Raw genomic sequence first — 16,336 nt, 5'->3', positions numbered from 1 at the left:
TCTCTTCCCGTCTGTTACCTGTTGTGTCTCTGTCTCTACCCGTCTGTTACCTGTTGTGTCTCTGTCTCTACCCGTCTGTTACCTGTTGTGTCTCTGTCTCTTCCCGTCTGTTACCTGTTGTGTCTCTGTCTCTTCCCGTCTGTTACCTGTTGTGTCTCTGTCTCTACCCGTCTGTTACCTGTTGTGTCTCTGTCTCTTCCCGTCTGTTACCTCTTGTGTCTCTGTCTCTACCTGTCTGTTACCTGTTGTGTCTCTGTCTCTTCCCGTCTGTTACCTGTTGTGTCTCTGTCTCTTCCCGTCTGTTACCTGTTGTGTCTCTGTCTCTTCCCGTCTGTTACCTGTTGTGTCTCTGTCTCTTCCCGTCTGTTACCTGTTGTGTCTCAGTCTCTACCCGTCTGTTACCTGTTGTGTCTCTGTCTCTTCCCGTCTGTTACCTGTTGTGTCTCTGTCTCTTCCCGTCTGTTACCTGTTGTGTCTCTGTCTCTACCCGTCTGTTACCTGTTGTGTCTCTGTCTCTACCCGTCTGTTACCTGTTGTGTCTCTGTCTCTTCCCGTCTGTTACCTCTTGTGTCTCTGTCTCTACCTGTCTGTTACCTGTTGTGTCTCTGTCTCTTCCCGTCTGTTACCTGTTGTGTCTCTGTCTCTTCCCGTCTGTTACCTGTTGTGTCTCTGTCTCTACCCGTCTGTTACCTGTTGTGTCTCTGTCTCTACCCGTCTGTTACCTGTTGTGTCTCTGTCTCTTCCCGTCTGTTACCTCTTGTGTCTCTGTCTCTACCTGTCTGTTACCTGTTGTGTCTCTGTCTCTACCCGTCTGTTACCTGTTGTGTCTCTGTCTCCACCCGCCAGTACCCCAGGTGATGGAGGTGGACATGTCTGTGTCCAGCAGAATCCTGAAACAGGGGGAGGACTTGACTGTCAACTGCACAGTTACCAATGCAGAAAATGTCTTCTTCTCCTGGAGTTTTCCCCGCAGACAGGTATGTGTTTCCACCCGTCTCTCTGACCGTCACATCCAACCATTTAACATCTAACCTAACATTTTTTTTAGGAAATCGAGCCTGTGACAGATTTACTTTCCAATCAGATCTGCTCATTTGTCAACATCACAGCGGCAACGGTGGAAGACTCAGGTAGGACTGTCTGCTGTCCACTGGTTATTGGCTGTTGCCATGGAAATCAGTCAGGCAGTTGCCATGGCGATGTGACAGGCTGTGCGTTCTGCAGGTGTATATGTGTGTGAAGTTGGAGAGACGAAGCAGGGACAAAGGGTGGAGAAGAACATCACAATAACAGTGCTGGGTATACACACACACACACACACACACTATTACGTGCACACATGCATGCAGATTAACAGTGTGTCTCCTCAGACCGAGGTTACGTCTACCTGTGGCCCTCAGGAGAGACCAACTTGTCATCCCGCCTCTATGACACGGCAGTCCTCCGCGTGGAGATCGATGCCCATCCCACTCCCACCGTCCTCTGGACCAGGACCAACCAGACCGTTTCCATGGAAACCAGCTCGATCAGCACCACTCACCTGACAGGCAACAGGTAGTCCAGAGGAAGAAAAGCAGAAAAAAATGATTGATTCATTGATGGATTGGTTGATTGCAGGTACATGAGCACCCTGACGCTGCGTCGACTGCAGAGGAATCAGACAGGAAGTTACGCTGCAATGGCTTCCAATGAAGATGATGCTGGAGAGGTCGTCTTCCACCTGGAGGTCAAAGGTCACTGATAACAGATGACTGACAGCTTGCCTGGACTATTTGTGTGTTTACCTGTGTGTGTTTACCTGTGTGTGTTTACCTGTATGTGTTTACCTATGTGTGTTTACCTGTGTGTGTTTACTTGTGTGTGTTTATCTGTATGTGTTTACCTGTATGTGTTTACCTGTGTGTGTTTACCTGTATGTGTTTACCTGTGTGTGTTTACCTGTGTGTTTACTTGTGTGTGTTTACTTGTGTGTGTTTATCTGTATGTGTTTACCTGTATGTGTTTACCTGTGTGTGTTTACCTATGTGTGTTTACCTGTGTGTATTTACCTGTATGTGTTTACCTATGTGTGTTTACCTGTGTGTGTTTACTTGTGTGTGTTTATCTGTATGTGTTTACCTGTATGTGTTTACCTATGTGTGTTTACCTGTGTGTGTTTACCTGTATGTGTTTACCTATGTGTGTTTACCTGTGTGTGTTTACTTGTGTGTGTTTATCTGTATGTGTTTACCTGTATGTGTTTACCTGTGTGTGTTTACCTGTATGTGTTTACCTGTGTGTGTTTACCTGTGTGTTTACTTGTGTGTGTTTACTTGTGTGTGTTTATCTGTATGTGTTTACCTGTATGTGTTTACCTGTGTGTGTTTACCTATGTGTGTTTACCTGTGTGTATTTACCTATGTGTGTTTACCTGTATGTGTTTACCTGTATGTGTTTACCTGTGTGTGTTTACCTATGTGTGTTTACCTGTGTGTATTTACCTATGTGTGTTTACCTGTATGTGTTTACCTGTATGTGTTTAGCTGTGTGTGTTTACCTGTGTGTGTTTACTTGTGTGTGATTACCTGTATGTGTTTAGCTGTGTGTGTTTACTTGTGTGTGTTTACCTGTTTGATATTATTTGTCTGTCTTTACCTGTGTGTGTTTACCTATGTGTGTTTACCTTTGAGGGTTTACTTGTGTGCGTTCCCCTTTGTGTGTTTACCTATGTGTGTTGACTTGTGTGTTTTTACTTGTATGTGTTTACCTTTATGTGTGTTTACCTCTGTGTGTTTACCTATGTGTGTTTACCTATGTGTGTTTACCTGTGTATTTACCTGTTTGATTTTATTTGTCTGTGTTTACCTGTTTGATTTTATTTGTCTGTGTTTACCTGTGTGTGTTTACTTGTGTGTGTTTACCCATGCATGTTTATTTGTGTGTTTACCTATGTGTCTTTAACTTTGTGTGTTTACCTGTGTGTGTTTACTTGTGTTTACCTTTATGTGTGTTTACCTGTGTGTGTTTACCTGTGTGTTTACCTGTTTGATTTCATTTGTCTGTGTTTACCTGTGTGTGTTTACCTGTGTGTTTACCTGTGTGTGTTTACCTGTGTGTTTACCTGTGTGTGTTTACCTATGTGTGTTGACTTGTATGTGTTTACCTGTATGTATTTACCTACGTGTGTTTACCTGTATGTGTTTAGCTGTGTGTGTTTACCTGTGTGTGATTACATGTATGTGTGTTTACTTGTGTGCATTTCCCTGTGTGTGTTTACCAGTGTGTTTTTATCTATGTGTGTTTGCCTGTATGTGTTTACCTATGTGTGTTTACTTGTGTGCGTTAACCTGTGTTTTCTTAATGTGTGTGTTCACTTGTGTGTGTTTACCTGTGTGTGTTTAACTGTGTGTGTTTATATGTGTGTGTTTACCTGTATGTGTTTACCTGTGTGTTTACCTATATGTGTTGACTTGTATGTGTTTACCTGTGTGTGTTTACCTGTGTGTGTTTACCTGTGTGTATTTACCTATGTGTGTTTACCTGTATGTGTTTACCTGTATGTGTTTACCTGTGTGTGTTTACCTATGTGTGTTTACCTGTGTGTATTTACCTATGTGTGTTTACCTGTATGTGTTTACCTGTATGTGTTTAGCTGTGTGTGTTTACCTGTGTTTGTTTACTTGTGTGTGTTTATCTGTATGTGTTTACCTGTATGTGTTTACCTGTGTGTGTTTACCTATGTGTGTTTACCTGTGTGTATTTACCTGTATGTGTTTACCTATGTGTGTTTACCTGTGTGTGTTTACTTGTGTGTGTTTATCTGTATGTGTTTACCTGTATGTGTTTACCTATGTGTGTTTACCTGTGTGTGTTTACCTGTATGTGTTTACCTATGTGTGTTTACCTGTGTGTGTTTACTTGTGTGTGTTTATCTGTATGTGTTTACCTGTATGTGTTTACCTGTGTGTGTTTACCTGTATGTGTTTACCTGTGTGTGTTTACTTGTGTGTGTTTATCTGTATGTGTTTACCTGTATGTGTTTACCTGTGTGTGTTTACCTATGTGTGTTTACCTGTGTGTATTTACCTATGTGTGTTTACCTGTATGTGTTTACCTGTATGTGTTTACCTGTGTGTGTTTACCTATGTGTGTTTACCTATGTGTGTTTACCTGTGTGTATTTACCTATGTGTGTTTACCTGTATGTGTTTACCTGTATGTGTTTAGCTGTGTGTGTTTACCTGTGTGTGTTTACTTGTGTGTGATTACCTGTATGTGTTTAGCTGTGTGTGTTTACTTGTGTGTGTTTACCTGTTTGATATTATTTGTCTGTCTTTACCTGTGTGTGTTTACCTATGTGTGTTTACCTTTGAGGGTTTACTTGTGTGCGTTCCCCTTTGTGTGTTTACCTATGTGTGTTGACTTGTGTGTTTTTACTTGTATGTGTTTACCTTTATGTGTGTTTACCTCTGTGTGTTTACCTATGTGCGTTTACCTATGTGTGTTTACCTGTGTATTTACCTGTTTGATTTTATTTGTCTGTGTTTACCTGTGTGTGTTTACTTGTGTGTGTTTACTTGTGTGTGTTTATCTGTATGTGTTTACCTGTATGTGTTTACCTGTGTGTGTTTACCTATGTGTGTTTACCTGTGTGTATTTACCTATGTGTGTTTACCTGTATGTGTTTACCTGTATGTGTTTACCTGTGTGTGTTTACCTATGTGTGTTTACCTGTGTGTATTTACCTATGTGTGTTTACCTGTATGTGTTTACCTGTATGTGTTTAGCTGTGTGTGTTTACCTGTGTGTGTTTACTTGTGTGTGATTACCTGTATGGGTTTAGCTGTGTGTGTTTACTTGTGTGTGTTTACCTGTTTGATATTATTTGTCTGTCTTTACCTGTGTGTGTTTACCTATGTGTGTTTACCTTTGAGGGTTTACTTGTGTGCGTTCCCCTTTGTGTGTTTACCTATGTGTGTTGACTTGTGTGTTTTTACTTGTATGTGTTTACCTTTATGTGTGTTTACCTCTGTGTGTTTACCTATGTGCGTTTACCTATGTGTGTTTACCTGTGTATTTACCTGTTTGATTTTATTTGTCTGTGTTTACCTGTTTGATTTTATTTGTCTGTGTTTACCTGTGTGTGTTTACTTGAGTGTGTTTACCCATGCATGTTTATTTGTGTGTTTACCTATGTGTCTTTAACTTTGTGTGTTTACCTGTGTGTGTTTACTTGTGTTTACCTTTATGTGTGTTTACCTGTGTGTGTTTACCTGTGTGTTTACCTGTTTGATTTCATTTGTCTGTGTTTACCTGTGTGTGTTTACCTGTGTGTTTACCTGTGTGTGTTTACCTGTGTGTTTACCTGTGTGTGTTTACCTATGTGTGTTGACTTGTATGTGTTTACCTGTATGTATTTACCTACGTGTGTTTACCTGTATGTGTTTAGCTGTGTGTGTTTACCTGTGTGTGATTACATGTATGTGTGTTTACTTGTGTGCATTTCCCTGTGTGTGTTTACCAGTGTGTTTTTATCTATGTGTGTTTGCCTGTATGTGTTTACCTATGTGTGTTTACTTGTGTGCGTTAACCTGTGTTTTCTTAATGTGTGTGTTCACTTGTGTGTGTTTACCTGTGTGTGTTTAACTGTGTGTGTTTATATGTGTGTGTTTACCTGTATGTGTTTACCTGTGTGTTTACCTATATGTGTTGACTTGTATGTGTTTACCTGTGTGTGTTTACCTATGTGTGTTTACTTGTGTGCGTTTACCTGTGTGTGTTTACCTGTGTGTTTACCTATGTGTGTTTACCTGTATGTGTTTAGCTGTGTGTGTTTACCTGTGTGTGTTTAGCTTTGTGTGTTTACCTGTGTGTGTTTACCTGTGTGTTTACCTATGTGTGTTTACTTGTGTGTGTTTACCTGTATGTGTTTACCTGTGTGTTTACATATGTGTGTTTACCTGTATGTGTTTACCTGTATGTGTTTAGCTGTGTGTGTTTACCTGTGTGTGTTTACTTGTGTGTGATTACCTGTATGTGTTTACCTATGTCTGTTTACTTGTGTGTGTTTACCTGTTTGATTTTATTTGTCTGTCTTTACCTATGTGTGTTTACCTTTGAGGGTCTACTTGTGTGCGTTCCCCTTTGTGTGTTTACCTGTGTGTGTTTACTTGTGTGTATTTACCTATGTGTGTTTACCTTTGTGTGTTTACTTGTGTGTGTTTACCTATGTGTGTTTACCTGTTTGATTTTATTTGTCTGTCTTTACCTGTGTGTGTTTACCTATGTGTGTTTACCTGTGTGTGTTTACCTATGTGTGTTTACTTGTGTGTGTTTACCCATGCATGTTTTCTTGTGTGTTTACCTATGTGTGTTTACTTGTGCGTGTTTACCTGTTTAATTTTATTTGTCTGTGTTTACCTGTGTATTTACGTGTGTGTTTACCTACGTGTGTTTACCTTTGTATCTTTACTTGTGTGCGTTTCCCTGTGTGTGTTTACCTGTGCGTGTTTACCTGTGTGTGTTTACTTGTTGGGTTTACCTTTATGTGTGTTTACTTGTGTGTGTTTACCTATGTGTGTTTACTTGTGCGTTTTTACCTGTGTGTGTTTACTTGTTGGGTTTACCTTTATGTGTGTTTACTTGTGTGTGTTTACCTGTTTAATTTTATTTGTCTGTGTTTACCTGTGTGTTTACGTGTGTGTTTACCTGTGTGTGTTTACCTTTGTATCTTTACTTGTGTGCGTTTCCCTGTGTATGTTTACCTGTGCGTGTTTACCTGTGTGTGTTTACTTGTTGTGTTTACCTTTATGTGTGTTTACCTGTGTGTGTTTACCTGTGTGTTTACCTGTTTAATTTTATTTGTCTGTGTTTACATGTGTGTTTACGTGTGTGTTTACCTATGTTTGTTTCCTTGTGTGTGTTTACCTACGTGTCTTTACCTGTGTGTGTTTACCTGTGTGTATTCACTTGTGTGTGTTTACCTGTGTGTGTTTACCTTTGTGTTTACCTGTGTGTGTTTACCTATTTGCGTTTACCTGTGTGTGTTTACCTGTTTGTGTTTACCTGTGTGTGTTTACCTATTTGCGTTTACCTGTGTGTGTTTACCTGTGTGTGTTTACTTGTGCGTGTTTACCTGTGTGTGTTTTCTTGTTGGGTTTACCTTTATGTGTGTTTCCTTGTGTGTGTTTACCTACGTGTCTTTACCTGTGTGTGTTTACCTGTGTGTATTCACTTGTGTGTGTTTACCTGTGTGTGTTTACCTGTTTGTGTTTACTTGTGTGCGTTTACCTGCATGTGTTTACCTGTATGTGATTACCTGTGTGTGTTTACCTTTGTGTGTTCACTTGTGTGTGTTTACCTGTGTGTGTTTACCTATGTGTGTTTACCTGTGTGTGTTTACCTATGTGTGTTTACCTGTGTGTGTTTACCTATTTGCGTTTACCTGTGTGTGTTTACCTGTATGTGTTTACCTATGTGTGTTTACCTGTATGTGTTTACCTATGTGTGTTTACCTGTATGTGTTTACCTATGTGTGTTTACTTGTGTGTGTTTATCTGTATGTTTTTACCTGTGTGTGTTTACCTGTATGTGTTTACCCGTGTGTGTTTACCTGTGTGTGTTTATTTGTGTGTGTTTACTTGTGTGTGTTTACCTATGTGTGTTTACCTGTGTGTGTTCACCTATGTGTGTTTACCTATTTGCGTTTACCTGTGTGTTTACCTATTTGTGTTTACTTGTGTGCGTTTACCTGCATGTGTTTACCTGTATGTGTTTACCTGTGTGTGTTTACCTGTGTGTGTTTACCTTTGTGTGTTTACCTTTGTTTGTTTACCTCTGTGCAGTGCCCCCTTCAATCACGTCCCTGTCAGAAGTAGGCAGCAACACTATTGTTTGTGTCAGTGAGGGAGCTCCGCCTCCTGCTGTTTCCTGGTACACCTGTGAAAGTTCTCGCAGGTAAACATGAACGCTTGTCTGCAGTGAAATGTAGCCATGTTGCCATAGTAACCCATGATTCAACCTGCTGCAGGTGCAGTAATTTTAGTGGCAGGTGGGTCAGTTTATCAGGAGCTTCAGAAGACATGACCCTGCAGGAGCGTATCACCGAGGTGACAGAGAGGGGTGTAACCCAGGTAACCAGTGACATCATCACCGTCCTTTACAGCACAGAAACTACGAGGATGGAGGATAAAGTACTACTGTGTTCCGGTCTCACCTGTGCAGGTACGCAGTGTATTGACTCTTCAGGCTCTGAGCTCGGTGTCAGCTGTTCGTTGCGAAGCCCGAAACTCAGTTGGAGGAAGAAGCCGAGACATCCGAGTTTTGTCCAACCGTAAGAGACACCATCATAGTACCACCTGTGTGGTATTATTTGTGCACCTGTTAGGTAAACCTGGTACCTGGATAAAGCAGGTCAGGGTGGTCACATGACCCCTTTCCTCCAATCACGGCTGGAATGTGAACATGTTTCTCAAAAAGCTATTAGCGTAGTACTACAGCTGTAGTATTACAGTGTGAATGCTACATTATTCCAGTACTACAGATGTAGTACTCCAGTAGTACTCTAGTGCCTTTGCCTTTCAGTCACTATACATGTATACATTTACAATGTGATGTCTGTATTAAATGTATTTGTTGTATATTATGTGACCATGTGACTATCAATAATAAACTCCAGTACTACAGCTGCAGTATTCCAGTACTATAACGCTGTATGCTAAAGTAATATTTTACTGTTGTCCAGTACTGCAGCTGTAATAATCCAGTATGCATGATATAGAATTTCAGTACTGTAATATTCCAGTACTAGAGATGTAGTGATCCATTATTACAACTGAAGTATTCCAGTATGCATGCTATTGTGTTATAACACTGTAGTATTCAGTACTACATCTGTAATAATACGGTATTAATGCTATAGTATAGTATAGTATACTGTAGTAGTCCATTGCAAGTGTAGTATCCCAGTATGCATGCTATAGCATTATAGTACTATACTATTCCAGTACCACAGCAGTAGTATTCCATTACCACACTGTGGTAATCTACTATGCATGCTATAGTCAGTGGTAAACCAGCTAGTAGACATGACTGTTTCTGATCCAGTTCCTGTGTCCAGCTCTCCTGTCCCAGGTTGTGGTCCTGGCAGCAGTTCTGGTTCTGGTCATTATAGCCATTGTCTTCCTCATCATCCTCATCATCCTCTGGAGAAAAGTCAGTTACTAGAGTAGTACTCTTCCATGGACTAATACCTGAGCAGATGAACAGTAATCACACTACTCATCATCACTTCCCGTTTCCAGAAACCAGATTATCAATGTCCATGGAAGGTGTTTGAGTCCATAAGTTCTGATGGACAGCAGGTTGTCTTCGTGGACCCCACAGACCTGCCCTACAGCTCCACCTGGGAAATACCACGAGACCATGTGGTACTCGGTAATACCAGAACCACACACAGTAAAACTGTGACTTCACTCTGAGACCATTTGCGACTTGTTTTCCAGGTCAACAGTTGGGTTCTGGTGGATTCGGCCGTGTCGTTGAGGCAACCGTCTCTGGTCTCGATGGCTCTAACTCTACAACCAAAGTGGCCGTGAAGATGGTGAAAAGTACGTTTCTGTCTGTCCACATGTCCGTCTGTCTGAGCTGAACCTGCCTGAAGACCTGTCCCTCTGACTGTCCAGACAGAACTGATGCGCTTCAGTCTCTGATGTCCGAGCTGAAGGTTTTGGTTCATCTTGGTCCTCACCTGAACATCGTCAACCTGCTGGGAGCCTGCACAAGAGGAGGTACCTCCAGAAACCTAGGCCTAGTCCTGATCCAGTCTGCATCTGGTTCTGATACTGATCCTATCCCTTTCTGATCACATCCTGATCCAGTCTAGATATACTCCTGATTCAGCCTTAATCCAGTTCTGATTAAGTCCTAATCCATACATGATCTAGTCCAGATTTATTGATAATGTAGTTGAGATCCAGTCCTGGAGACGGTGTGGTCCTGGAGACGGGCTGGTCCTGGAGACGGTGTGGTCCTGGAGACGATGTGGTCCTGGAGACAGGCTGGTCCTGGAGACGGTGTGGTCCTGGAGACAGGCTGGTCCTGGAGACGGTGTGGTCCTGGAGACGGCGTGGTCCTGGAGACAGGCTGGTCCTGGAGACAGGCTGGTCCTGGAGACGGTGTGGTCCTGGAGACGGTGTGGTCCTGGAGACAGGCTGGTCCTGGAGACAGGCTGGTCCTGGAGACGATGTGGTCCTGGAGACGGTGTGGTCCTGGAGACAGGCTGGTCCTGGAGACAGGCTGGTCCTGGAGACGATGTGGTCCTGGAGACGATGTGGTCCTGGAGACGGGGTGGTCCTGGAGACGGCGTGGTCCTGGAGACGGTGTGGTCCTGCAGACGGCGTGGTCCTGGAGACGATGTGGTCCTGGAGACGGTGTGGTCCTGGAGACGATGTGGTCCTGGAGACGGTGTGGTCCTGGAGACGATGTGGTCCTGTAGACGATGTGGTCCTGGAGACAGGCTGGTCCTGGAGACGGTGTGGTCCTGGAGACATTCCGGTCCTGGAGACGGTGTGGTCCTGGAGACATTCCTGTCCTGGAGACAGGCTGGTCCTGGAGACATTCCGGTCCTGGAGACAGGCTGGTCCTGGAGACATTCCGGTCCTGGAGACAGGCTGGTCCTGGAGACATTCCGGTCCTGGAGACAGGCTGGTCCTGGAGACATTCCGGTCCTGGAGACATTCCGGTCCTGGAGACAGGCTGGTCCTGGAGACGGCGTGGTCCTGGAGACGGTGTGGTCCTGGAGACAGGCTGGTCCTGGAGACGGTGTGGTCCTGGAGACGGTGTGGTCCTGGAGACAGGCTGGTCCTGGAGACGATGTGGTCCTGGAGACGGCGTGGTCCTGGAGACAGGCTGGTCCTGGAGACGATGTGGTCCTGGAGACAGGCTGGTCCTGGAGACGGCGTGGTCCTGGAGACGGGGTGGTCCTGGAGATGGTGTGGTCCTGGAGACGGCGTGGTCCTGGAGACGGTGTGGTCCTGGAGACGACGTGGTCCTGGAGACGGTGTGGTCCTGGAGACGATGTGGTCCTGGAGACGGCGTGGTCCTGGAGACGGTGTGGTCCTGGAGACGATGTGGTCCTGCAGACGGCGTGGTCCTGGAGACGATGTGGTCCTGGAGACGGTGTGGTCCTGGAGACGATGTGGTCCTGGAGACGATGTGGTCCTGGAGACAGGCTGGTCCTGGAGACGGCGTGGTCCTGGAGACGGTGTGGTCCTGGAGACATTCCGGTCCTGGAGACAGTGTGGTCCTGGAGACATTCCGGTCCTGGAGACAGGCTGGTCCTGGAGACATTCCAGTCCTGGAGACAGGCTGGTCCTGGAGACATTCCGGTCCTGGAGACAGGCTGGTCCTGGAGACATTCCAGTCCTGGAGACAGGCTGGTCCTGGAGACATTCCGGTCCTGGAGACAGTGTGGTCCTGGAGACATTCCGGTCCTGGAGACAGGCTGGTCCTGGAGACATTCCAGTCCTGGAGACAGGCTGGTCCTGGAGACATTCCGGTCCTGGAGACAGGCTGGTCCTGGAGACATTCCAGTCCTGGAGACAGGCTGGTCCTGGAGACATTCCGGTCCTGGAGACAGGCTGGTCCTGGAGACTGTATGGTCCTGGAGACGGTGTGGTCTTGGAGACAGACTGGTCCTGGAGACGGTGTGGTCCTGGAGACGGTATTGTCCTGGAGACGGTATGGTCCTGGAGACATTCCGGTCATGGAGACGGTGTGGTCCTGGAGACATTCCGGTCCTGGAGACGGTGTGGTCCCGGAGACGGTATGGTCCTGGAGACGTTATGGTCCTGGAGACATTCCGGTCCTGGAGACGGTGTGGTCCTGGAGACGGTATGGTCCTGGAGACATTCCGGTCCTGGAGACGGTGTGGTCCTGGAGACGGTATGGTCCTGGAGACATTCCGGTCCTGGAGACGGTGTGGTCCTGGAGACGGTATGGTCCTGGAGACATTCCGGTCCTGGAGACGGTATGGTCCTGGAGACATTCCGGTCCTGGAGACGGTGTGGTCCTGGAGACGGTATGGTCCTGAAGACATTCCGGTCCTGGAGACGGTGTGGTCCTGGAGACGGTATGGTCCTGGAGACATTCCGGTCCTGGAGACGGTGTGGTCCTGGAGACGGTATGGTCCTGGAGACATTCCGGTCCTGGAGACGGTATGGTCCTGGAGACATTCCGGTCCTGGAGACGGTATGGTCCTGAAGACATTCCGGTCCTGGAGACGGTGTGGTCCTGGAGACGGTATGGTCCTGGAGACATTCCGGTCCTGGAGACGGTGTGGTCCTGGAGACGGTATGGTCCTGGAGACATTCCGGTCCTGGAGACGGTATGGTCCTGGAGACATTCCGGTCCTGGAGACGGTGTGGTCCTGGAGACGGTATGGTCCTGGAGACATTCCGGTCCTGGAGACGGTATGGTCCTGAAGACATTCCGGTCCTGGAGACGGTGTGGTCCTGGAGACGGTGTGGTCCTGGAGACCGTGTGGTCCTGGAGACGGTATGGTCCTGGAGACATTCCGGTCCTGGAGACGGTGTGGTCCTGGAGACGGTATGGTCCTGGAGACCGTGTGGTCCTGGAGACGGTATGGTCCTGAAGACATTCCGGTCCTGGAGACGGTGTGGTCCTGGAGACATTCCGGTCCTGGAGACGGTATGGTCCTGGAGACGGTATGGTCCTGGAGACATTCCGGTCCTGGAGACGGTGTGGTCCTGGAGACGGTGTGGTCCTGGAGACGGTATGGTCCTGGAGACATTCCGGTCCTGGAGACATTCCGGTCCTGGAGACGGTTTCAGTTTAACTGAGGGAAATGTAGAAAGCTCATCAGAAATTGTTTCTGAGGAGTCAGAAAACTATCAACGATGAAGGAAAACTTCTGTCCCCTTTTAGGGTCTGATCTAATGGGAACTACACCGGTACCAGAGCGGAGCCCTGAGGAACTTCAATGATGTCTTTTAGACCAAAGATATCCAGACAGTCCACCGAGTTCTATCGGTCGGCTTTCCGGTCTAACAGAATCCGGACGGACATCATGCTGCTGGAAACTAAGGAGTATTTCAGTCAAACTCATCAGGGTTTCCCAGAAAGCAGACCTGGAATTGTTTTTGCACTTTTTCTCTACTTGCCATGTGAGCTGGGTGGAGAATGTGGAGGGAGGTTCTGAAGCAGACACTGCAGTTGTGGCTGGCGTCCACTAGGGGGCAGCGGAGTGTTACAGTTTTCTGTAACATTGATAATTATCAGATGAGTTGGAGATTTTTCTCTGTGTTAAAACCCGAAGCTCTGTTTCTGTCTCATTCAACAATAACCCCAGTGGCTGCTGTCTACCTTCTCACCTTGATCCAGAGCTACGCTCCCTCTTCTCCGTTTCCATCACCACAGAGTTTCCCTCATTTCATCAGGAGAAACTGCTTGATGATTTGGATTAGTGTGAATCCAGGAATGACTTCATCTGGAGTTTTTCTCCCATCTTTCCAGGTCCGCTTTATCTAATCACTGAGTTCTGTCGTCATGGAGATCTCCTGACCTACCTGCAAAGGAACAAACACACCTTATTCCAGGGCGACATCAAAAGGTACAGTGTTTCTCATTCTCTCTCTCTCTCTTTAAGGAGTTTTAGTCAATATGGAGGTCATGGAAAGGAAGTTGAAATCTCTGCATCAGTGGTAGGAAAAGCACATTTACAAGTGTTTTTTAGCCATCCGACAGTGTTAGACTGGTGGTTCAGCATTCAGAACAGGAAAGTGGATCTGGAGGATACATTGCCTCCATGTAACAGTGCAGAAGGTCACAGGTAGAAACAGAAGCAGGAACTGAATTCTTTCCTAAGGGAAGAGGTTTACGAGTCTGTAGTTTATATGAGAAGGCATTCTGTCTCCTGAACAACGAGGTTGAGCTGTCAAACGCGTTTTCAGAGAGGTATTAGACTGGGCTGCCTCATCTCTGGGGTTTTGTACTCTGTAATCACTGAGCCATTGCTAATTAAGATCAGAACTAGACCATCAGGTCTTTTTGCTACGAGGGATGCCTCAGCATCCTCCACTGATGCTTTGCCGATGTAGATGACATGACTATCATTGTGCGAGATCAGCACGATGTAGAGCAGCTGAGCAGTAGTTTAGAGCTGTTTGACAGCTGGAGTTAACGGGATGAAGCATTGAAGGTTGGGATATGGACAGCTGGGAGAGTGATGTAGAAAGAGTGTGTGCCAGACTATCCAAGTGGCTGTTGCCTCAGCTTTACTATAGGGGACTCTGTGGTACTGGCTGATGGTCTGGTTGAGGAAGCTCTGAGTGCTGTCATCAACATTTTCGGGTCTGGGTTGCACTGGCTGAGGGCAGCAGTCCTGTACCTGCAGGTGCAGGAAGGAGGACAGGGTCTGGTGGACATGCACACCAGTCAAGACCTTTAGGCTGAAGACAGCTCAGTGGCTGCTGTACAACTGTGGCCTGCCATGGACCGATACTGCTCTGTACTGCTGACAAGGGCCGAAGGCTTGCAATGTTGTGGACACCCTTTTCTGCTTCATCTGGAGTCCGTGGATCTGCACAGTTTGACCCCCTTGTACAGGTCTGCTCTACTGGCATGGCAGGTTTTCAGCTTCCATTGGAAGAAGTCTTGGATGGTGGGGATGTGGGTCTTGGATGAGCCTGTATGGTAACAGTCTCAGGCTCTGGCCCCTGAAAGCCTGAGATCCAAGCTAAGAGAGTGGGATCAGAATACCTTTTTCCATACCCAACTGTCTCTCCTGCCATTGGTCAGTGGCAGGATGAAGAGGAAATCTTGCTGTCCTTTCAGATCCCAGAGGCAGGGGATTTTGAGAAGGTAATATACTAGTTAAGCATAAAGGTCTCCAATATCTGCTTTGTGGAAAGGATGAAAATGTCAAGGCTGACAGAGGTTTTTGGCAGGGGGCTGTCCCCAAGGGGCTGTTGGTGGTTCCTGTACAAATCCCCCTGTTGATAAACAGACAGGGGGCCAGCAGTGGAGGACTGTTCATGGGGCCATAGCTGCAAGCGGGTATCTGGTCCACCTTGATCTTGACACAGAGGAGAGCTGTCTTTTCTGTTTGCAAACTAAGACAGTCCATCATTGGTTCACTGCAGTAGGCCGGCAGGGCCCTTTAGACTGTTGGGACTTTGGTATAGGGGCTGAGGGAATAGTTTTCTTTTTGTTTGTTAAGAATAAAAATGTACACATGCTCATTTATCTACTTTCAGGACAAACAAAGCTGGCAGCCATGAAAACTAGGAATGCACAGAGTGAGGAGATGGTGGACATGGTGTTGATGTTAACTGGGATACTAGCAGCTCAGCTTCGATTAGAGCTTCATTTTTACAGATCCATTGAAAGGAGTGAAGCATTCGTGGAAATCTGGGGTTGTAGGATGTGCTGTGCTCAGTTAGTTTTTACAATTTTAAGGGAAAATGTTTCTGTCTGGGTGTACTTACTGTTAGATGTAACTGCTCAGATTTTTAGCGTCTGTATATGTTACATGTTATGGTGTTTTTTTTTTTTTTGTAGTTCCCACCTTCTTTCTACTGTAGACATGTTGTTGTTTCCCCTTTGTGCCATTTTTGTTCATTTTTATAAATGGTTTTTAAAATAAAAGAAAATCCCTCTGTCTCTGCACTGACTGTGTCTCACCTGCAGTGACAGCGATGGGGGCTACATGGACATGAACAAAGAGGAGAGAGTTCAGTACGTCGCCATGAAGAAGCTCGGCCAGGCCGACATGGAGCCCGCTGTGTATGAGACTGCACACATACCGGCAGGTAACACACCTGTAAATATCTGTAGTCTTGTGATTTCTTCAACACAAACAAAAGGTCTGTTTCTGATGGATCCAATCAGATCAGTTAGTTTTATTTATGATCAGGAATGTACAGGTTATGTTGACTTGCATCACATTAATAATGAGATCATACAGTTAATCCCCATTGGTCGACGTTCCTGTCACATGACAAAATACATTCCATATTTGAAACCTGAAGCGTGAAACTACTTTGGTATTTTGACCTGTTCTGGTTAGTCCAGAGATGTGACCTGAGCAGCTTTCTCTTTCAGACAAGCAGAAGATGCCACAGCTCCTTCTCAGTGACTCTCCTCTTCTCACCCTGAATGACCTCATCAGCTTCTCCTTCCAGATTTCTCAGGCTATGAACTTCCTGTCCTCGAAAAAGGTTTGCTCATTCATCTCTGAAGTGTTTGCGATCTGACTGGTACAGTTAAGTATCATCTGCATATAGACAGAATTCAGAAGAAATGGCCCTTTTCCAACAGTATCAGGTTGTCTCAACGGA

The 16,336-nt window shown here is 45.7% G+C and overlaps 1 protein-coding gene across 6 annotated transcripts in view; it reads left to right on the top strand.

Moving 5' to 3' along the window:
* LOC306761464 (platelet-derived growth factor receptor beta-like) overlaps positions 1-16,336 on the top strand; it is a 63,387-nt gene that overhangs the window by 20,730 nt on the left and 26,321 nt on the right. For 5 of the 6 annotated variants that reach the window (XM_079247633.1, XM_079247631.1, XM_079247632.1 and 2 more), the window contains exons 7-21: positions 847-977; positions 1,049-1,130; positions 1,225-1,299; positions 1,371-1,554; positions 1,618-1,733; positions 7,823-7,934; positions 8,008-8,110; positions 8,202-8,310; positions 9,097-9,191; positions 9,281-9,413; positions 9,482-9,586; positions 9,662-9,766; positions 13,512-13,608; positions 15,687-15,808; positions 16,101-16,216. In XM_079247633.1, the coding sequence (XP_079103759.1) occupies positions 847-977; positions 1,049-1,130; positions 1,225-1,299; positions 1,371-1,554; positions 1,618-1,733; positions 7,823-7,934; positions 8,008-8,110; positions 8,202-8,310; positions 9,097-9,191; positions 9,281-9,413; positions 9,482-9,586; positions 9,662-9,766; positions 13,512-13,608; positions 15,687-15,808; positions 16,101-16,216 (1,685 nt within the window). The remainder of the gene's footprint in view (positions 1-846; positions 978-1,048; positions 1,131-1,224; positions 1,300-1,370; positions 1,555-1,617; positions 1,734-7,822; positions 7,935-8,007; positions 8,111-8,201; positions 8,311-9,096; positions 9,192-9,280; positions 9,414-9,481; positions 9,587-9,661; positions 9,767-13,511; positions 13,609-15,686; positions 15,809-16,100; positions 16,217-16,336) is intronic. The other variant, XM_079247636.1, reaches the window with a different exon arrangement.

The sequence above is a fragment of the Telmatherina bonti genome (assembly GCF_933228915.1).
Source record: "Telmatherina bonti genome assembly, chromosome: 10".
Taxonomy (NCBI): domain Eukaryota; kingdom Metazoa; phylum Chordata; class Actinopteri; order Atheriniformes; family Telmatherinidae; genus Telmatherina; species Telmatherina bonti.
This window is presented reverse-complemented; position numbering and strand designations above follow the sequence as displayed.